Source organism: Erpetoichthys calabaricus, chromosome 7 (assembly GCF_900747795.2).
Source record: "Erpetoichthys calabaricus chromosome 7, fErpCal1.3, whole genome shotgun sequence".
Taxonomy (NCBI): Eukaryota; Metazoa; Chordata; class Cladistia; order Polypteriformes; family Polypteridae; genus Erpetoichthys; species Erpetoichthys calabaricus.
Window position 1 is genome coordinate 176,614,508 of NC_041400.2, and position 24,261 is coordinate 176,638,768.

The 24,261-nt window shown below is 36.9% G+C and overlaps 1 protein-coding gene across 1 annotated transcript in view; it reads left to right on the top strand.

Annotated features, from left to right (window-relative positions):
* riok2 (RIO kinase 2 (yeast)) overlaps positions 1-17,782 on the top strand; it is a 47,036-nt gene extending 29,254 nt beyond the window's left edge. Inside the window, exons 7-10 of the mRNA XM_028805744.2 lie at positions 720-812; positions 4,107-4,571; positions 8,058-8,154; positions 17,527-17,782. Coding sequence (XP_028661577.1) covers positions 720-812; positions 4,107-4,571; positions 8,058-8,154; positions 17,527-17,688 — 817 coding nt within the window. The 3' untranslated portion in view covers positions 17,689-17,782. The remainder of the gene's footprint in view (positions 1-719; positions 813-4,106; positions 4,572-8,057; positions 8,155-17,526) is intronic.
* Positions 17,783-24,261: the final 6,479 nt, after the last annotated feature.

Consider the following 24,261-nt stretch of genomic DNA (forward strand, 5'->3'; position numbering starts at 1 on the left):
GCAAAAGGTGCAGATAAAAATACACATTTATAGCACCCAAGACACCTGTAAACAGCCATTATATTCTACTTAAACAAAGGTAGTGTTATATTAAAAATCTGACTTTATGTAATATACTTAGCTTTTTATGCATAAAATTTATATCATATGGTATAATCTATATATATATATAAAAGTCAATGTATGTATGTTCCAGCATCACTTCCGAACGGCTGGAGCAATTTTCATGAAACTTGGTACACGTTTCTCATTAGTCAACTAAAAATACTGTAGGGTGAAATCAGCCGTGGGGGGTGATCTTGTGGTCTTGTATGCACATTATCATCCAATTGACACTCTGAACGACCACCAGAGGGCGAACAGGAGGTGACTGCCAGCATTCTTTATGTTTGAGCACCACCGCTCCCCTGTTGCTTTTGAAATTAAATAGAGTTGGCCGGTTCCGAGCGTGAACTTGATGATAACATACATACAAGGCCGCAAGACAAGCACATTACTGAGTCTTCTTTGTTTATTAGTTTATTTTTAAAGTTGTTTTTTTAAATTATATTTTTCTCAAACAATTAAAAACAAAAAAAACTATTTTGTTCCCGGGCAACACCGGGTATTTCAGCTAGTATTAACTACAACATACTAGACCGAACAATTTGGAGTTGTTACAATTTCAATTTTGGCATATTATTATTGGTTGATTTTCTATATCTGTTTCATTCATTTAGGTATTTTGACAGAGATGTGAAATGCATACGTGATTTTTTCATTAAAAGATTTGCATATGAAAGTGAACTTTATCCTACTTTTAAAGATATCAGGTTAGTATTATGTTTGTACTCTTTGTATTTTAATAAGATGGTGCATGTTAGATGTTATAGGAATTGAAAAGCAGTCTGCCTATTATATCAAAATAGTGTTAGTGTTGTTTTTTTTGTGCCAGACTTGGCAGATGAAAATGAAAACTTAGAATGCGCATGGGGCATAATGATCTGATGGAGGCGTGAACAAGTTATGAGGTGATAAAAATGAATGTTATGGGGAAAAAAAGTTGTGTGGAAGGAAAAAAGGATTGAGGTATTTCTGAAATGTGGAACAAAAGAAGGAAGATTAATGAGTGAAAAGATGAGCCATTATGGATGTCAAAGGGGCCATTACAGTAGACACTCTGAAAACTGGAACAAAGAAATTTGTTAGATATCTAGTCACCAAAGGACTAAATACAAATAATGAATGGTAAACTGTTGTTAGCCCTGCTCTTTTCCTTCATTTAAATCAGAGCTTCTAAACTGGGTGTCACAACATTGCTTTAAGGTAGTCTCAAAGTTTAAAATTTTATCTTTTAATATACAGCTAACAGATCTGCAATAGAAATATCAGATTAGCCAAAAAATTAAGATTCAAGTATTACATAGTTTACTGTCATATAATGCAGAGAGTATGTGACACGTGTTTCGCCCTTAGTTGGGTTCATCAGGTGTACACACTCACTGCACCCCACTTGGGGATCGAACCTCGGATGTCAGTGTCAGAAGCAAAGCCTCTTTACACCATGGCGTGTGGTTCGTTTATTTGACAGCCTGGAGATCGGAGTAATTACATTCACAGCATTCGTAGTCTAAATCTCTATCTGTTACCTACCAGGTAACGCATGTGGTTGGTCTGCCAGTCTGCAAACATCTGCCGCAGGGCCCTCTCGGTTGCAAGAAGCAAATCATAGAATGTTACATAGTTTACTGTTAAATAATGCAAAGAGTACGCAACACGTGTTTCACCCTTATTTGGGCTCATCAGGCATACACACTCACTGCAACCCTCTCAATTACTATATATACAGTATATATTTATATATATTTCAAAATATGCTCAGAATTACCTTAGTTATTCTGCATGGTTCATTTACATTTGTGCTATATGTGTTTTTCATTTATATTGCTTCTTATTATTTTCTTTTTTGATGATGGTGTGTTTGCAAAGCATGACATTCTTATGACTTGTGAACAGTTGCTTAAAAAAAGCATGTGACAACTTCTATCTTCAAACCTCTGTCTTGTGACACTAGGAAAACAGCACTCCACGAAAACAGGATTCTCTGCATGCTTAAAGTAATGTGTTAAAAGAAATCATATGTGATTTCTCCTACATGTTAAACACAATTTTAAAAAATACAGCTGATGAAAACAGATTAGATGTGTGGGACCTGACCGAGTTCGGCACCAGCTGAGTTTCGGGAAGGAGATGATGGTCAATGAATTACAGTACATGCAGAACTAAACTAGACTACGTTTCTCTTTTTCTCTTACTTTTTTTTCTCCATAATTATAAAAAGAACACTGGTAAGCTCAGTATTTATTTTTCACTAGCTAGCCTAGTCCACAATAAATTGTGAACTATTAGTGTAGCACTTAAATAAAAGGGCAGAAGCATCATCTAATTGAAATGAATTCCACAGACTGCAACTGCTGTCTTTAGTGCCTACAGTATCACTTGCAACATGATTACTCAAAGGAATCTTTTTTGACACATTTATTCCAATAAAATGTGTTGCATTTTAAATTCTAACAAAGGCAAATATAATTGATACTGTAACATAATAAAAGAAATATTGAAATAGAAAAAATGGTAGCAAAACAAGACTGATAGAAGAAGCACTAATTCCACATTGAGCCCATTGACCTTCAGACAGAGTGAAATAAGTACCTGGTGGTTTCATGGCAGGAGTCTCAGACTCGGGTCCTGGGAGGCCAGTGTACCCACTTTATACCAGTTAATGGAATTTATTATTTGTTTATACAATTTATTCCAACTCTCATTTTCCCATATTATTGAGGGAAGACCAGCAGAATGTTTCAAGGACTCAGTTGAAATTAGTGTTCTATCTGTAATTCTTTTGTATGTCCTACATTTTTTCTATTTAAACTTTTCTTTATTAAGTTATTGTATCAGTTTGTCTGCTGTCTCGGTTATATGGTATTTGGTATTGCATTCTTGATAGTAGTGCTAATGTTTCTGATGTGCCATTTGTTGGAATGAAAAATGCAATCCATTTAATTACTTCATGAATTACAAATACATTCCAATAAATTGCACACCACAGACTTTAAAGGAGGAAGCTGGGAGCATCCACTGATAGCGCGTTGCTGTACCCACCACACAATGAACTACCTGGATTGGGACCCGACTGTAGCGGGTGACCCCTCAGCACCACACGGGAACAGTGTGAAATTTTGTAACAGTGGCTGGAGTGCCAATCCCACCACTAATCCCAGAGTTTTCCCTGCAAGTTGTTGGACCTGCTTACAGGGCTGGGTGCAGATTAACGTCATACCCAGGACAAAGCAATTGCTGGTTAAGGGCCTTACTCAAGGACCCAACAGAGTACACTCATTTACGGGATTTGAACTGGCAACCTTCTGATTGCTGGCGCAGATCTGTAGCCTCAGAGTCACCACTCCACCCAGACTTTAAAGCTGTTTATAATAAAAAAATGAAAATCAGAAAAATATTGCTGTATAAAAACATTACAATGCATAAATTTTACAAATGCTTGATAATAAAATGCAAGTTAACTTGTCTCACATTTAACCTAATATTCAAGAAATTTGTAAAACTCGCCAGTCATATGTGAGTTGCTAACTGAAAAAATCTTTTATTTGAAAATTTGCAAATATGAACCTGGCTTTTTTCCTCTACTGTATTTCTTAAAATATAGTTACATACTTCAGCAGACAGGCATACTACGCTGGGATGTCTGGCAGAAATTTGGAAGATCTTGGTGTGTTTGAAAAGCTCTGATTTAAATATTTGTATTTCAGTGCTTGAGCTGTATAGACATTGGCTACTCAGGATCCTATTCAAGAGAAAGCAGCTATAAATAATTTATGAACTAGTACTAAAATATTGTGTTATGTGTTTTTATAAAATGTTTATATTAAAATGTTCAGGATTTCAAACATCACTGAAAGTACATACCCACCACTTTATTAAGTCTATATGCTATATTAGAAGAGAAATTAATGCATACTTCAGGAAAAAAGTTTTATTAGAGATATTTATACTGAAGCCTTAGTAGGAAGTGATATTTTTCTAAATGGTGTTTTTCTGCTTATGCACAGAAGGGAAATGTCACTTGATGTGGAAATAGCTGCTAGTGGTTATACCAGAGAGATGCAGCAAGATGATGAACTGCTTCACCCTGAAGGACCGGATGAAGAATGTGAAGATGGGGACTTCAAAACAAAGGAAGGCGATTCAGAATCTAACAGTGAAGAAGAAAGCAGAGGTGAAAGTGAAGTAGTGTCATGCCTGTCTGAAAATTCCTGTAAAGCATTTAACCATATGGAAGAAGATATAGATCTGACAGAGTTCAAACGTTCTCTACTGGAACTTGAAGGACAGAGTTGTGAAAGGAACGATAACTCCAGCGTAGGCTGTTCTGTAAATGACTCTTATGAGGAAGCGGACATGCTGAGCAGCACAGCAAATCAGCAAGAGGATACAAATGTAGACAGCTGGACATCAGAGAAAGAAGATACATGTCCTGATTTAGTTAATCCCTCAGTGACCAACATGGAATTTTGGTAATGTTATTTATCATTCACTTTTTTCGTCTGTAGTGTTAATGAATTACAGGGCTCTTTCATAATTTCTTAGGCATTGTTGGTTACCTTTAATTTTAGAAATAGCCAAAAATGAATACTATTGACACAGAATACATTATTCTGCATAAATGTCTTCTCTTCCCGTGCTGCTCTTTCTAATATTCTAATACCGCTTTTTAATAGAAATGTGTCTTAAAGCATCTGATTCAACAATATAAAACTGAACATTTGAAATTTCATTGAGGCCCTGTCCATGTCCGTTTCATGTCTTGCACTCAGTGCTGTCAAGATAAGCTTCCGCCCCTGCTTAATCCTAAATTATATTAAGCAGATATGAGCATGTTATGCTGTAAATGCTTTTATTACATTAAATTCATAACATGCACACATTTCTTGCATGTTATGTGTTGGACCCTGACCTGAAAGGTGAAAAAAAAAATATGCTAAAACAAGATCCTGTCCATTAGTTGTTCATCTTATTCACTTTGTTTCCTTTTACATCACTGTGCATTTTGTTGTCATCTCCCAGCCCCCAAGGCCTTGAAGCAACAAAGGGAAAGTGGTGTGTACCACTTATAAAATCATAGAAGCCCTTCCTCCTAGTATTCCACACTGAAATGGAAAGACTGAAAAAGCTTCCCTGACTTGTCACACTTCTTTGTTTGATCTTTGTTTTGGTACACGGTTCAGTCCTTACTTTTCTAATGTACTAGTTTAATGAATACATGATGAGGTTTGTTAACTTGGATGCTTGTTGACTATTGGGAATTAATTATTACAGTTGTATTTATGTTGTATGGTTGTATTGATGTTTTATTTATATCAATTTGACAAAACTTTTTTTATGGCGCTAAAGTAAATAAAGTGTATACATTTTTTATTGTATTACAGTAATACCTCCTCCATCGTGGGGGTTGCGTTCCAGAGCCACCCGCGAAATAAGAAAATCCGCGAAGTAGAAACCATATGTTTATATGGTTATTTTTATATTGTCATGCTTGGGTCACAGATTTGCGCAGAAACACAGGAGTAGAGAGACAGGAACATTATTCAAACACTGCAAACAAACATTTGTCTCTTTTTCAAAAGTTTAAACTGTGCTCCATGACAAGACAGATGACAGTTCTGTCTCACAATTAAAAGAATGCAAACATATCTTCCTCTTCAAAGGAAACAGAGAGGAAAGCAAACAAATCAATAGGGCTGTTTGTTTTTAAGTATGCGAAGCACCGCCAGTACAAAGCTGTTGAAGGCGGCAGCTCACACCCCCTCCGTCAGGAGCAGGGAGAGAGAGAGACAGAGAGATAGAGAGAGAGAGAAAAACAAAGTCAAAAATCAATACGTGCCCTTTGAGCTTTTAAGTATGCGAAGCACCGTGCAGCATACTTAACAGCTGCACACAGAAGGTAGCAACGTGAAGATAATCTTTCAGCATTTTTAGACAAGCGTCTGTATCGTCTAGGTGTGCGAACAGCCCCCCTGCTCACACCCCCTACGTCAGGATCACAGATAGTCAGCGCAAGAGAGAGAGAAAGAAAAGTAAGTTGGGTAGCTTCTCAGCCATCTGCCAATAGCGTCCCTTGTATGAAATCAACTGGGCAAACCAACTGAGGAAGCATGTACCAGAAATTAAAAGACTCATTGTCCTCAGATATCCGCGTACCAGCAAAAAATCTGCGATATATATTTAAATATGCTTACATATAATATCCGCGATAGAGTGAAGCCGCGAAGCGCGATATAGCGAGGGATCACTGTATGCATGTGTCTAGTAAATTACCAGTGGCTCTCTGACTAAAGGATCTGATCTGGTAAGTCAGAGGTTGCCGGTTTGAATCCTGGCAGTGACAGAAGGAATGCTACTCCATTGGGCCCTAGAGCAAGGCCCTTAACCTGCAATTGCTCCAGGGTCACTGTACAAATAGCTGACCCTGTGCTCTAACCCCCATAAAAAAAAACAAAAAAAACTGCAGAGTAAGTTGGGGTATGTGAAAAATGACACATTTCTAATACAAGAAATTGTGTATGGTAAATAAATAAAGGATTAAAATCACTAAAAATCACTAAATTCCTATTGTAAATTTGGCAGTTGTGAGGTTCAGAGGTTTCTCTTCTGATTATTCAAGCACAGTAAAATAATTTAAATGTTTTTCTCTTAAATTATGGATAATTTGTCTGATTATATATAGTCACTGACTACATGTTTATTTCATGACATTTTTGGAGCAAAAAGTTGTTCAGTCGATAGCTAGCCACCCATTAATGGCATGTTTCCATAGTGACTAAACGATATTATGTAATCTAATTAAAGTGGTCTACTGTGTGTTAATGATTTTAATCTGTTTTGAGTTGGGTGGTATCCATCTTCCAGTTTTGTCCATGTCTTTTTTTCTCCCCCCCCCCCCCCCCCATGTTTATTTTTGTTTCTTCCTTCCTTTTTTCAGTTTTTAGTCATCATCCTTCTAGAATAGTATTACGCTATTCATATTGGTAGATAATTTGTATAGTCTTTGTGTTATATGGGACTATGTAGCCCATAAGCAGCTTTTGGAAACCATGAGCTGTTGCCATCACAAGCGTTTGTGCATGACATCATCAGGTTAGTGCTTGATTTTAAACCTTAAGAGAAATTAAATAAACAAAGGGCTGATACTTGTATAGTGTAGTATAAGCAAACAAAACCCCAACAACCTTATCACATGTGTGTTGGGTTTTTTTTTTTTTTGCCTAATCCCAATGTACTGGTTATGATTTACTGAACTCAAAACAGTTTTGCTTGCTTGTTGAATGATCTCCATTTACTAAACAATCTTGTCATAACTCCTCTTTAGAAAGCATACCACATATGTACCATAATTTAAACCTAAAACAGAATGCATATAGGGAAGTTAAGCTTGAGAAAAGCAGAAAAATAATCAGAATGGGAGTTCAAATTCTGCCTACCCCCAAACAGACTAAGCACGACTGGGGGAGGCGCACAAAGCCTGCAAGTCATGACATGGGGGCAGAGGTCAATATATATACAGTTTAAAACAAATTTAAAACCATTTTATCATAAACTAAATTCATCCATCCATCCATTTTCCAACCCGCTGAATCCGAACACAGGGTCACGGGGGTCTGCTGGAATCAATCCCAGCCAACACAGGGCACAAGGCAGGAACCAATCCCGGGCAGGGTGCCAAACCACCGCAGGACAACTAAATTCGATATTATTAAATGAATCTGGATTTTGGGGATATTAAATATGTTAAATTAATCCCTTTTACATATATAGTGGGTGTGAAAATATAAAATATGGTGTTTGGGGCTCTTATAGCCTCACATATGAAATTTTGTACTTATGGTATATGTATTGTGCTAAAGTTAACAAATTATATAGCTTTTTTCTTTTTTTTTTTATTAGCGTCCAGTAATCAGTCTTTATCATTAAAGTTCATTAACTTGGTATATTTTCTGATTCAGTAATAAGGGGATTGTGGCACATGCAAGTGAACCCCGACAAAGAACAACAAGCATGATGTCATCCAGTAGTATGACAAGCTGTTCAACAATACCTTTGGTAAGTATGACTTGGTTGTAGAGACATGATCATTTGAAGGGCAGTTTTAAAAATGTTTCTTTTATTTAATGAGGATTTTTAATTACATGGTTTTTTGTTTAGAAATCTTTTAGTTTCCATAGTAAAATGTTGAGATTTGTTTACATACTATACTTTGGTTCTGTTGCACTAAACAAGGTAGATAATGGACTAGACTGAATTGATTATTGTCTGTTGTTTATACTTCAAGCAGAGCATAGAAAAGTAGAAAATGATCTGAAATAATTCTTACTACAGTAAATGGTTTATCATTGCTACGACTTCTTCACTGTGTTTTTTCTGTTTGATTTCATACTAATCTAGTAGCAACAGATTTACCATTTTTGTTCTCAACTATTATCTCATTTGGTGCAGTGCATAAGAAAGCAAGCAAATGTATTTTCAGTCGTACTTCTTTATTTTCTGTCCTATCTTAAATGCATTGAATAGTTTTCTAGTATTCAAACAAATATACTACCTTAAATGTTACAGAGTGGTGCTATTATGAGTTCTTTTTGTTGAATAGCATAATTTTAACTGAACTTTATACAAATGTAAATGAAACCATGGTAATATATAACATATTCTTTGTGTGTATTCCATCTAGGTTTGTTGCTACACGTTTTTTGTTTTTTATATAGTTTTATATAAAGTAGCTAAATAGCATATCAATATTTTGTTATCCTTCAGGCCATGTGTGTTCAGTATTTATGTTTCAGTTGTGTCTCCCCTTAAGCATACTTCATATTATCCAGTTTTAGATTTGTTCATTTTTTTTTTCTTTAATTTTTTTTTATTTTGATGTGTTAAATAGTTTGTTTGGGACTTAGATATTATTCTAAGTAGTATTTATGCAAACTTAATCCAACTTTATCTTAAAGCTTTTGAATTTTTGTTTATTTCTGTAGCATGAGTGCCCCTCTGTGGTACAAATGTGTTCTTGCACTGAAATAAATTGGCTCAGGGATGTCCTCTTGAAACAAGTCAAAGTTAACATTTAGAGACAATGTGTCTGTCTCAAGTGAATTTTAAAATGTCTTGTAATGTATTTTAAAATATATTAAAATGAATTATAAATATCTGGTAAAATGTTTATTTTCTGATATTTTAAATGCACTTTATAGTGTATCTTAAAAGAAACCCTGATCACTATTAGAAATATCTCAAGTGCATTTTGAGATATCTTAAAAGTAATTGCCCATGTATTTTGAGATGCACTTATTGTAAAGTAACTTTTATGCATTTTGAGATATCCCAAGATGACATTCTGTAGTGTCTGTTTCAAAAGAGCGACCTGTCATTTTGAAATATCTTGAAATGCGTTTGAAGTATCTGACAATGATCTGGTTGCTATTTCATGACATTTTAAAATGCAGTAAAGATATCTTATATAAATGCACTTAAGATATTCAGTTTCCTGTCTCTGTATCCAGCAGCTAAATTGCCAAGTTGCTGCTTTCCTGCCCATGGGAAGTGCCACCTGAGATAATGGGAGTCTTGGAATCTTAGGTCACAAAGATTTAATCTTCTTACTGGACTGCCCATCACATATTGTACTTAATTGTTGACTGCCTAGGAGGGACTGTGCACACTGTTGTGATTTTATCTGATTTTTATCTGGCTGTGTAGACCCCCAGGGGTTCATTTTCGCTAGAAGTGCTACTGATTGGAGTTTTTGCTTTTCTCTCCTCCATTGTTAACTGGCTATATTTCAATTATAAGGTTAACCAACATATATTGTTATGGTTTTATGCTAATTGTAATGAAATTGCTTTGTTTTACAGTGTATTCAACCTAATTTGTGCATTCTAATTGTGTATTTAAATTAAATGATTTACAGTCATATGAAAAAGTTTGGGAACCCCTCTCAGCCTGCGTAATAATTTACTTTCAACAAAAAAGATAACAGTGGTATGTCTCATTTCCTAGGAACACCTGAGTACTGGGGTGTTTTCCGAACAAAGATTTTTAGTGACGCAGTATTTAGTTGTATGAAATTAAATCAAATGTGAAAAAGTGGCTGTGCAAAAATTTGGGTCCCCTTGTAATTGTGCCGATTTGAATGCATGTAACTGCTCAATACTGATTACTTGCAACACCAAATTGATTGGATTAGCTTGTTAAGCCTTGTACTTCATAGACGGGTGTGTCCAATCATGAGAAAAAGTATTTAAGGTGGTCAATTGCAAGTTATTCTTCCCTTTGACTCTCCTCTGAAGAGTGACAGCATGGGATCCTCAAAGCAACTCTCAAAAGATCTGAAAACAAAGATTGTTCAGTATCATGGTTTAGGGGAAGGCTACAAGAAGCTATCTCAAAGGTTTAAACTGTTAGTTTCAACTGTAAGGAATGGAATCAGGAAATGGAAGGCCACAGGCACAGTTGCTGTTAAACCCAGCAGGTCTGGCAGGCCAAGAAAAATACAGGAGCGGCATATGAGCAGGATTGTGTGAATGGTTACAGACAATCCACAGATCACCTCCAAAGACCTGCAAGAATGTCTTGCTGCAGATGGTGTATCTGTACATTGTTCTACAATTCAGCACAATTTACACAAAGAACATCTGTATGGCAGGGTGATGAGAAAGAAGCCCTTTCTGTACTCACGCCACAAACAGAGTCGCTTGTTGTATGCAAATGCTCATTTAGACAAGCCAGATTCATTTTGGAACAAAGTGCTTTGGACTGATGAGACAAAAAATTGAGTTATTTGGTCATAACAAAAAGCGCTTTGCATGGCGGAAGAAGAAAAACATTCCAAGAAAAACACCTGCTACCTACTGTCAAATTTGGTGGAGGTTCCATCATGCTGTGTGGCTAGTTCAGGGACTGGGGCCCTTGTTAAAGTCGAGGGTCTAATGAATTCAACCCAATATCAACAAATTCTTCAGGATAATGTTCAAGCATCAGTCACAAAGTTGAAGTTATGCAGGGGTTGGATAGTCCAGCAAGACAATGACCCAAAACACAGTTCGAAATCTACAAAGGCATTCATGCAGAGGGAGAAGTACAATGTTCTGGAATGGCCGTCACAGTCCCCTGACTTGAATATCATCGAAAATCTATGAGATGATTTGAAGCAGGCTGTCCATGTTCAGCAGCCATCAAATTGAAGTGAACTGGAGAGATTTTGTATGGAAGAATAGTCAAAAATACCTCCATCCAGAATCCAGACACTCATCAAAGGCTATAGGAGGACAGCGTCTAGAGGCCAAAAGGAGGCTCAGCTAAGTATTGATGTCATATCTCTGTTGGGTGCCCAAATTTATACACCTGTCTAATTTTGTTATGATGCATGTTGCATATTTTCTGTTATTCCAATAAACTTAATGTCACTGCTGAAATACTACTGTTTCCATAAGGCATGTCATATATTAAAAGGAAGTTGCTACTTTGAAAGCTCAGCCAAATGATAAACAAAAATCCAAAGAATTTAGAGGGGTGCCCAAACTTTTTCATATGACTGTAATTATTTGGTCCAATGCATTATAGACATATACTCATGCAAGTCTCCAAGAACTTGTAATAAGTTATAAAAATTAAATAAAATTAAGTAAATAGAAAAATGAATGTTTCACATATCTAAATTTCTTTATATTCTAATTTTTTCTTAAAATGCAGGTTTCCTCCATCTGAGATATTTTCTAAGGGCTTTGTTGAGATATGACACATTCTTCAAAGAAATTTGTTGAGACAGTTTAATTTTTGCTCAGTCATCTCAAACATATTGCGCTGTACAAAGTCTTACAATTTTAAGATTTCTCATTGAAAAGCATTGGTGAATTTGTAGACTCATCCATATTAAAGCAGCGAAACATTATGTGAGACTTCAAATAAGAATTAGTTTACTGGTTTAATTTTACCTTGAGAGCAGTTACTTGAACTTGTATATTTTGTATATTTTTCTCTTTTATTCATCTGACAGGCACTAAGATGCCCAGTGCAAATGAGTCAAACAGCGGACAGAGCAGCTCATACATCAGTGCCTCATCCTGTTGCTTTAGATAAGTTACCTAATAGAGTACAAAAAAGTCACTTCCATGGAGATCAATGGAAGGGGAATGTAATTGTGTGTTCATATATGACTGAATTGATTAAACAATATTATCTACAGATTGTTATTGTAAAGAACCAACATTATCAACTTGCAGCTAAATGTTATTTGAATGAATTACCGTAATTACATGGGAAAGGTGCAGCTGTCCTAATATAATAAGCACGGAAGTAGTTTAGAAATGGGCAGTGGTGTCAGGAGTTGGGAGGCTTCAGTGGCTTAACATGAACATGAACCCAGGTAGACATGAACAATCGTGGCAAGCCCCTGATCTTCTTGCCCATCATGTGTCATTCGCATTTACGTAATACATGAAGTCAGTTTCTTTGCAAGTTCTTATTTATATAATTTTAACGAATTACTGTGTTCTAACTAATATTAAAAAGTAAACGGGGAGCTTATTTCAGTTTCTTTTCTCCTTTCATAGGTTAATATAGATAGTGATTTTTATGCTAGTATTGGTCATAAAGTATTAATAGATATTTTTCAATTGCTAGTTATTAGATACTGTTCTATTGGGTGTACTTTCAAAAATATTATTTTTAAGAAAATTGAGGAACAATTAGTCAAAGACCCTCCATCATTAACACACCTGAATTGCATGCTGCTGTGTATGAAAGTTATTCAGCTACCACAAGTTTGTTTGTGCTCCGTTTTTCACTCTTTTGTAAAGTGCTGTTAAAAAGCACATATGTAATATAGTCTACTAGCATGTGGAACTGCATTCTATTATCACTATTACTTTTGAATATGACTTACTGTTATAAAACTATTTAAAAAGCAAAAATGTAATGACTGACTGTTGGATGAAATAAATAAAAAATGTGGGAAAAAAGGGGGGAATACCCTTCTGTGGTAGATTACAAGGTAAAGAAGAGAAATCTAAAAGTAGGATTATATGAGACAAAGAGGGATGTTGATGGATAGGCTAGATGGTGGAAACTTCTGAAAATGCAGAGTAAAATTTATAAATTGACAACAGTCCCAAAACTTACATAAAGTTGTGCCTGAACTTGTAACTTGCCAGAACTAGAAATAAGCATTAGTAGACTATCCCATGGCATAGTGCTTACAAGGGGTGACATATGTGCAGTGTACTAGTTTATATTTTAATGGTTGGGATTTTTTGGAAGATAGAAATATTTTCTTGAATACTAAATTCCATGAAATGTACAAGGTAAAGAGAAGATCCCATTGCTGAATTCATTACATTGGTAAAGGCTGGTAGGAAATACTGCATAACAACATGTATAAAGCATAAACTGGTCTTGAAGTTGGAGTTAAAGAGGAGAAAAACTATGGAGTTGATGAAATGGAAGTGGAGAGAACAGAGGAACACCATAGGTTTTAAAAACTCATATTTGAGTAGCTGGTAGAAAAGAAAAGGAAAAAGGAATATCCAAATAGGACCTCAAACCCTGAAAAGTCTCAACTGATTGTTATCACATATGTTCGCAATAGTCTATATTCCCCAATTCACTAATGTCAGGAAAATATAAGATTTGCCACCTTTGCCTAAGATAGATAGATAGATAGATACTTTATTAATCCCAATGGGAAATTCACAAGGTTTGATTATGAAAGACAACAGTTTGTTAAAGCTACTTTCAGCTGGTGTTTAAATATCTGTTGACCGTATGACAAATTTCCAGAGCTTAAGAGACCAGAGGACTCTTCAAAGTGTCTTAAAAGGAAGAAATTACAGCGGTTTAGGAAGTATTAAATGAGATGAGATGGACTGGCATTCTGTCAGGGATGGTGGCTGCCTTGTGGCTGATGTTACAAGGATAGGCTTCAGCCCCATAGAACATTTTAATCAAGAAAACACTGAAAAACTAATTCTAGCTTTTATTTGTATTATTCATATACCTTTTCTTAACTGTTTTATTTCAGAAGGGGATTTATTAAAGAATTTAATGTGATTCCCAACTAAAATGTACCAATATACTTTTAGAAGAAACCAGGCCGTGAGTACCAAATGTGAAAAAAATGAGAGCTGCATGTGTTTTTAAAAACCACACATAAAGGTATCAAACAAACTCATGTCAAGTGCCTTTTGTTTAATGCCTGTCAATGTCATAAAAGCTTCCCTACGAGTGCTTTTTACCTAATGTACATTAGTAACACAATCACAATGATTCTTTTTAACATGTAAAAGGTCATTTTAAGACTTGCAAGGTTTAGGTATTAAATGAGAAGCCTAATGCATTTAGAAACACTGGGTCCATTAATAACTGCAGAAAGTAAAGGCAAAATCAATTGCCCTAGACACAATCCTTCATTAAATCCTCGGATGAAAACAGTGCTTGTGTACCTTAAGCAGTTAAGGCTGGCCAACAAATGTAAGGCCTGTGGGATGTAGTGTTTGTCTCTTCTTGCTCACTACAGATTGAGTTACACATGTTTTGGAAGGGAGTGAATCTGTCTTGAGAGCAGGATGTGGATCTATTTGGCTTATAATGCATATGTCAGTAATATAATATTTCCATCCTCAGGATTCAGTGCCTGCTGTGTCGGACAGGTTTATTTTCTAACTGTTCCACTCAAGGGTATTGGATTTTATACACAAGTTCATAATAAAACAAATGCACATTCATATGTAACACAATCTATGTATGTGTTAAATATACATTTAAATATTTAGGTCATTGTCTTTAAAAACAAAAGTATTCACATAAAGCTAAGTATTTCTACCACTTAAGAAGAAAGGGTCAGTTCTTCTTGTAAAAGCAAGTGTTAACTTCAGATTGCAGCGTAGATGTAAATTGAACTCGCCCAGCTCTGACTCTTATTAAAATTATTCAAAGAACAAAACATTGTCAGACATTTGCTTGTATAATCATTACTTTTACTATCACAAATGATTAAAAAAAGGATTGCACTTACTACTGTACGCTAAATAGTTGTTTATATCAACACAAACCAAATTTCAAATTGTTAGAGTGAAAAAAGGTTTTTGAAATTACGCTGTATGGCCAAAAATCTGTTGACATCTAACCATAACACCTGTATGAACTTGTTAGACATCTTATTCCAAGACCTTGAGTACTAATATGGAGTTGTTTTGAACTTTGTGCCTATAATAGCCTCCACTTTTCTGGGAAGGCTTTCCACAAAATGCTGGAGTGTGTCTGTGGGAATTTGTGCCCATTCAGCCAAAAGAGCATTTGTGAGGTCAGGTAGAAGGCCTGGCTCACAGTTAGCATTCCCATTTATCACAAAGATGTTCAGTAGAGTTGAGGTCAGGGCTCCATCAAAGGCACTCGAGTTCATAAGGGAATGGATCCCCCTTTTTTCAGAGTGGTATGGATCCACTGCTTTACAGCAGGTGGACTGACAATAATTTAAAAGACCCTGTGCCATTAGTTCTGGGGTGAGTATAGGTGTCGCTTTTATGCACATTGTGATATTTTTTTTTTTTTTTTAATTTGTTATTGGCTGTTTAAAATGGCAATTTCAGCCTTGTTAAGCCTGGGTGCCTCCTAGTTCTGCTATGGTGTGAAATATAGAATTTTGGCTGTTACAGAGCCATTTGGTCAATTATCAGCCTTCTTTTTTCCCCTTCTTTACTTTAATTTTTAGTATTTGGCAGCATTGGACTATCAGCATTTATGGAGCCCTTGCCAATAATTTCAGTTATTGAAAGTTTGTTATTTATTGAAGTTTTACTGATTTCTCAGGGACGACTATTTGTCAGCATGTTTGAGGATTTTGGAAAGACGCAGCTAAAATAATGTAACCTCTGCTATCTGGAATAGGAAGCACTACGTGTGGACCTAAATTGAGTCTTTAGAAAACTAAAATAGACAACAAAGTAAGTTTCTCCCCTGAATACTTAAAGGTAATGAGTGAAGCAAATATTGAAGATCATTGGTGGAAAAAGAGAAAAATCAAATATCAGTAAGCATCTAAAGAATAGGTCATCGTAACAAGTGTTGAGCATATTGCTAAAAGATAGGAGAAACTTTAAGAATATGCTGGATAAAATATTATGGAAAATTCAGCATTAACTAGACATACAAGACTGCTGGTGTGAGTGGTCTCCTCTATTTAATGGAAACCTAAATTTGGGTTGATAGAGAGAGGTTTATATATTGTATGTATATATGTATGTTTGCGTGTATGTATTTAGCTTATGTTTTTTGATTTATCCATATTGCAGATGAATTTGAGTATCTTTAACATGTGTCTCTCACTGTAATTGGTAGAATTTAGACCTTCTTATTTTTATTAGTTTGTTTGTTTCTGGTCTTCTGCTTTTTAAGCATTTATTCTGGTAACATATTTACATTTCTCCATAGTTGTCTATATTACGAACCTTTCTTTTAGCAGTTATACTTTATTTGTAGATATTTAAGTAATTTAATTAGTAACAGGGCAGCACAGTAGAGCAATAGTTGGTGTAGCTGCTTCACAGTTCCATGGTCCTATGGTTAAATTATGCTTCCAGTTGTCTTCTGTGTGGAGTTTGCACATTCTCTTTAAGCATATGTGGTTTTTCTTTTTGGATTCTCCAATTTTCTTCACACATCCTCAAAGGCGTACACATTACATTAATTGCCAATATGTATGTGTGCGTTGGCTCTGCAGTGGAGTGGCACCTCATCTAGGGTGGGTTCCCACCTTATGTAAAGGCTGCCAGGATATGCTCTGGCCACCCACAACCCTGAATTGGATTAATTATGTAGGACTGAGAGTGTTATGTTTATGTTACAAATGATTGCATTGTAAAGCCATTAGGGTGCTGACATTTTTTCCAAATAATATTCGAGTACTATTAGCTGTCTTGCGCATTTCTGTCAGCTAGTTTTGATGCTCATCACATCTATAGATACTTATAGTAGTTACAAAATAGTAATATTTAGCAAATATTGTTTAGGTTGCCATGTAACAAATGATTATGCCTGAAAGCTTCTGAATGGTTGTGATCTATTTTTTTTTTTTGCTGCCAACTGCAAAATCTCACATTTTAATAACTGGATAATGTCTTGGTGTCGCCATAAATCTCTAAAGGAAATTCTTTTTGATTTCTTACAGATTGTTTATTTTTAATTTTCCTGAATTATGTTTTTATAGTCAGTTAACATTTCTCCAAATCAAAATATATAGAGTTAGGGTTTGGATGAATGCATGAGAGAGAGCCTTAAACCTGTTGTATATTAAGTCAGTTTTTTAGGTTTCCAAAATGTCTGAAAAACCGTATAGTATATTTTAACCCATATAATTAATTTTACATTATATTTATCATTCCTCTTTCAATACATATGGATATTTTTTGTTTTGCTTGTCTGATCTTCTAGGAAATGGTGAAGCAAAAAGTAAAGCGACAGATGTCAAAACAACAAAAATCTGCACAGAGAAGACGTTTGCAAAAAGGAGAAGCCAACTTGATTACAAAAGAAAGGCGAGAGAACATGCAGAATATTAAATGGAGTCTGGAGGCAGCAAATTTCTGGGGCTGAAGTGTGCTTTATGTAACTGAAGTTAGAAGATGGTGAAATGGTGTTACTTTTTGAAAATCTGTTATCTATAAAATAATCTTTCAAAATATAACTATTGTTTTTTTTTTTGACACACAGAAATGGACATTGATTAAAGCTGACCTCATTTTGAGGTGTTTCAGCTTAACCTTTATTTCCTCCTTCCTTATTCTTGGTATTAGCCCTTCATTTGGGCTCCAAATACTAGTCTTGACTTTTCTTTGTTCTCGGGCCATTCAGAGTACCCCTTCCAGCTATTTTTGATCCTGTCGCGCTCACTTGAGACCACACCTTGCCCATCTTTTATCTACTTTATGACTTAAATCCTTCTTAGCCTCCATTATTCTAAAATTCCTACTCTCTCCCTCTTGTATATCCAGTTTTTCATACCCCGTCATCCAAGACTCTGACTTGGCTCCAGCTACTGCACTCTCTGCCCCCTTGTTTGTCTGCCTATATCCTCATTGGTACTATGGTCCTCTTTTCCTTTTTCTTAGCCGTTATCACATCCTACACCTCTGTGTTCCACCGCCTTGTCTCTTTGACCCCAGGTACTTTCTTTCTTGTCATTCTACCCAACACCTCTTCACCTACTTTCCACTTTGCTATTTATCTCCCTCCTTTCCTGCATACTCTCAGATGGTTGTGCTTCATGTAACACTTTCTCCCTAAACCTGTTCCTAAGCCCTGACTCTTTTAACCTCCACCACCTTATCCTTGGCTCTGCTTGCTCTGGTTTTACTCTTCCTGGTGATTCTGATTTCCCAGTCCGTCACCACCACTTTATTCTGAGCTGTCACACTTTCCTCATTTATAATGTTATAATTCTTTATCTTTTTCAAATGAGATCTTCAACACATTCAAAAGTCTACTTGGCTTTCTCTTCTCCGCTATTGTAAGTCACAAACTGAATGTGTTCACTATTGTTAAATGCCATGGCAAAATCTGCTCTTTCCCTTAATCCCCCATCCTCCATGTACTGTCCCTATCATCTCCATACTCCTTCCCACATGCCCATTTAGATCACTGCCAACAATCACTTTTTCTCCCTCTTGTACCACTCTAGGCTCTTCACCCATTTGTCTCCTCTTCCTCACAGCCCACTTGAGGAGCATACGTATAATTTACATTGATTGCAATCTCCTCAAGGCCAGGCTTGGCACTCTTTACCCTCACGTTCCTCGTGTTCAGACTGACAAGACTGTACTTCAGTTCTTTGAATACTACTACTGCTGCAGATTATTAAAAATGCACTGGCACATCTGGTGTTCAAGCAGCCGGGGTGAGCACGTGTCACTTCTCTCTTCAGGTCACTCCACTGGCTCCCTGTAGCAGCACATATTAAGTTCAAATCCTTGATATTTTCCTACAGATTAGTCAGTGGGTCAGCATTATGTACTGTATATGGAGACATTTGTGAGATCTTATGCTCCTTCTTGGCCATTGAGGTCTGCTGATTAAGATCATCTAGTGATGCCACCTCTGTACTCCCTCAATGTGTTTAAGAAGCATTAGAAGACTCTCCTGTTTGGTGAATTCCTGTCTTAACTGAGCTGTTAGGTTTTTGTAACTTAGGAATTATAACTCCTTTGCATTTTGTTCTGAGCTTCTCAATTGTGACAATCAATTTTATAACCTTTGTTACATAACACTTGCTCCCAAACAGTCCCCAGATTGATTTTTACTCATTTACGTTGATCTGATTTGTAGGTTGCTTTGGAGAAAAGCGTTCTGCTTAGCCAATAAATGTAAATGTAACTTTACTATCCCAGCACCATTTCTTCCTTGCTTATTTGCTCCACTGTACTACAACTTCTAGCCTCCAAACAAATCTCGTGCCTTACTCCCCTTCCATCTAGTTTCCTGCACAGCACACTCCTACCTTCCTCCTATCCATCAAATTATTTCCCATTCATTGCTCCAATATTCAGTCTCCCCACTCTTAGCATTCTCCTTCCCTATCATTTTCTTCTTCTGGACTAATTTCTTTAGCCAGGCCCACCTTTGTCCCGGTAGCGCTCGCACACTTTGCTGACGAGGGTCAGGAGAGGCGTCTACACTTGGACTATAGGGTACACCAAAGTATTTTCCGAAAGTGATTGGATGAATTTCATTAGTGAAGAATAAGGCTAAAATATTCTAGACGGATGCTCATCCTGACGATAACCCTCTCAGTTAATCAGGGCTTGAGGCTGGAAGCTTGTTGGGCTGGTGTGCCCCCTTAGTGGCTAGATTAATCATTTGTATTTATTACAAATAGCTTTGGGTGTAACGAGGATGGACAGGATTAGAAATGAGTACATTAGATGGTCAGTTTAAGTTGGACGGTTGGGAGACAAAGTCAGAGAGGCGAGATTGCGTTGGTTTGGACATGTGCAGAGGAGAGATGCTAAGGATAGAGCTGCCAGGTAAGAGGAAAAGAGGAAGGCCTAAGAGAAGGTTTATGGATGTGGTGAGAGAGGACATGCAGGTGATGGGTGTGACAGAACAAGATGCAGAGAACAGAAAGGTATGGAAAAAGATGATCTGCTGTGGCAACCCCTAACGGGAGCAGCCAAAGGAAGAAGACAAATAGCTTGTTGGACTTTTTAACAGGTAGAATTCAGGTAGTTAGGATTGGCAACAAAATAACATCACAGATGGTAAAAACAGGAGCTTCAAAAGACAGTTGTCTGAGCCCAAAGTTGTGCTCACTGTTCACTTGGGACTGTGCAACCAGACATGACACTAATGATGTCAATTTATTTATGTAGCACATTTAAAACAACATAGGAATGCTGTGGCCAAATTGCTTTACAATAATAGAATAAAAGAAAAACATACAGTTAATATAAATAGAAATAAAATAAATGAACATAAAATAATAAATAGAAGTAATGTTACATAATCACAATGAGGAAACAATCAGTATTACTGAAGGTCACGGAATGCAAGTGAATAGAAATGAGTCTTTAATCTCATTTTAAACAGTTCAGTTGTAGACGACTCCTTTATGTGATGAGGTAAAGAGTTCCACAGGTGAGGAGCAGCAGCTGCCAAACCCCTGTCTGTCCCCCTTAGTTTTACACTTGGTACGAGGGACAACAAGAGACAGCTGACCAGAAGATCTAAGCACTCTAGATGGCTGCTGTAAAGCACACAATTCAGATAAGTAGGCAGGAGCAAGCCCACGTAAAGATTTAAAAACTAGCAACAAGATTTTAAAATCAATTCGAAAACTGACAGGCAGCCAGAGTAAAGAAGCTAATATTGGAGAAACAGAATCAGACTTTCTTGCCCCAACCAGAAAGCGAGCGGCAGCATTCTGGACCAACGGTAACCTGCATATCAGGGATTTGCAGTAATCAAGGCGAGAAAACATAAAAGCATGAGTAGCTTTCTCAAGATCCCTAGAAGATAAAAAGGCTTGATCTTACCTAAAAGATGAAGCTGGAAAAAGCAACTCTTGACTACAGAATTAATCTGTTTCTCAAAAGAGAGGTTACTGTCAAAGATAACACCAAGATTGCGAACTTGAGGTTTGCAAAAGACGGAGAGAGAGCCGAGAAGTCCAAGACCAATGATATAATTCTTAATCCTGCTGATGACAGCACAGGCTCATTAAGAACGACAGTAAGACTGCATACCATCAGCAGATTACCAGTCTGGCTGACTGAAGTTAATATCAGCTACCTCACCTTAAACAAAACCAAAGAAATGATTCCGGACTTGAGGAGGAGAGAGGTGGACCACTCGCCAGTCTTCATTGATGGGGCAGTAGTGGAGCATGTGGGCAGTTTCATATTCCTTGAAACTAAACTGATCACAAAACACCATTGCCATACCCTCATGGGGCCAGACGTGATTCTCAGATGAGAATACACTCTATGGTAGGGGTCTCCAACACGTCGCTCACAAGCTACCGGTAGCTCGCCAAAGGGTTAATGAATCCTACATAAATTTGAAAACTTGATTAGTCAAATTAGAGGTGGGCAATCTTTCCAAAAAATCATATCACGATCCACAAGCTCAATTGTAATCAGTCTTTTCACTTGAGAGAATATCCGGACTCAAACTCATCAAAACCTAAGTGACACTTTATTTTGAATATCAAACAAAATTGAACTCAATTGTTCTTTTGTTCGCTAGCTAAGCGGAGTTAAGGAACACACCCTGTTAGGAAGGCCCCGAGCCCTGCTGCCTTTTTCTCAGATTCGCACAAATAAATCGGTACCACAAGCGACCTATGCTACATAGCGAAATGAGAGAAGTCGCAAAATCAATAGAAAAAAAAAAAAAACAATCTGAATCCGTTAAGTAGTTCTCTCGTGAAAAGCGGACGGACAGACATTGGATTTTATATATTATATTTTAGTAAACCTTCAAAATAATGTGCAGTTAAAGTCTCAACAGCATTCTCAGCATTTCTGGAGCTTAGTAGAGCGAGATAACTATAAGAATCTTCACCATGCAGCTCTGCTTTGTTTGGGTCTCCATACCTCTGTGAGTCTGACATGAATGTCATGAAATCAAAGTTCAGAACGAGACTGACAGACGAACATTTAAATGACTCCATACGAGTGAACCTCAGTGGCTCCACTCCACCATACACCTCTCTTGTTGACTCCATGCAGTGCCAGTCATGTCACTAACTAAACAACACGTCACACATGCAATTGCACCTGTGAATAAAGTGACACAGTGACATGTGACAAAGTGACAAATGAAGAAGTCATATCTGTGTATTTGGAAGTGCATTGTTTTGTTTTGACAGCATTCATGTTTTAATTCAATAGTGTGAGATACGCTAGAAAATGCATCCAGACATACAAAATGCACTTGCAAGTGAACTCAATATTTTTTTGTGATGTTTTAATGCAAAATGTGAGTTGTGGACACCAATATTCTGTAAATGATCAGGCAAAACAAGCTTATTCAGTTTGTTTGGGTTGAAATAAGCTATGAGAATAAACGTTAGAAAACATGAGTAGCTCTCAGCCATTTTCATTTTGTAAAAGTAGCTTTTAGGGGGAAAAAAGGTTGGAGACCCCTGCTCTATGGAATGCTTACTTGTATGCTACTAGAAAAGACCAAGTATTTTTAAAATGTATTGAAAAAAATACTTTCATCCACAGTTTTATGTGTCAAATTAAAATTAGTAAATCATGATTGTGTAGAAATAATTTTGATTTAAAAAATAAACATCCTTGAAACTTAAGCCCCATGTAGTGCAATATTCAATACTGCCAGCAGATGGTGCTAAAGATCCAGCGTGAGTGTGAAGTTGGAGTTCCGGCCTTCACAAATGCGAAGAGCTTCACGCAGGCACACGTGACATTCAGATGTCTGCCTCCAGGGGCCAGTTGTATTTTTACAGAGGCAGCTGTCACACAAACAGCGTTACGTCGTTCAATCTGTGCAGGAAGTTCAAAGTGCAGAGTTGTTTTCCTAAATGAAGTTTGACTGTTTTATGTGCTGTGTGAGTCCCTGGCTCGAAATACATACCAAGACCACAAAGAGAGATTTCAAGTGAATAGAAGCAGGAACTTGCCCGCGGCACTGCCACTCAGGTTCCAATGGTGAGAGGTAAAAACTTAAAATCACAGAAGGTGTCTGCACTACTTTAGTCTAATTTTTCTTAATAATAATAGTAAGCATTTGATACATTTATAGAACCCTTTTCTCACAATTTAAAACATTTCAGTGAGTGGGGAGCCACTTTAACCACCACTAATGAGTGGCATCCACCTGGATGATGCGATGGCAGCCAATTTTGCATCAGTACGCTCACCACACATTAGCTGTTAGGTGGTGAAGGGGTGAAAGAGAGAGACAATTAGAGACAGGGGATGATTAGGGGGCCAGAATGACCAGGTCGTGGAGGGCAATTTAGCCAGGGCATCGGGATACACCCTACTCTTTATGAAGGATGCCCAGAGATCTTTTATGACCACAGAGAGTCAGGGCCTCAGTTTTGCATCTCAAATGAAGGACGGCACCATTTCTCCAGAACAGGATCTACATTTAGACCGCAGGGTAAGTGCCCCCTGCTGGCCTCACCAACAGTTCTTCCAGCAGCAAGCCAAGCTTTTCCTGGATGGTCTCCCACCCAAGTACTGGCTGGGTCCAAACATGCTTAGTTTCAGGTGGATGTCTTCCTCTGAAGTGCATGTGTTATGGTTTCCATTTTCTTAATAACTAGCATCCTTCTTGGGGTTATGATTGAATCTGTGAATGTGGAATGAGCAAAAGGAGGAGACTCCGACAGTCAAACACTGCAGTTTACACTCAGCTCTTGTACATCATGGCGATTAACTTAAAGCGCTAATATAGTACACTTAAATTTAATTAACATATACTATGTATGGCTTCATATTTAAAACATATCCACTTTCAATAAAGGATGTGTCTGTGTGTGCGTTTGGTTGCTATGTCTCGGTCATTCCAACAAATGGCACGTCACAAACATTAACACGGCTTTTCTGAATCCCATACCAAATGGCATATAACAGAGACATAACAGAGTGCATGGTGCACAGTAATCGTTAAAGATGAGGTCTGTGTTGATTACTTCGA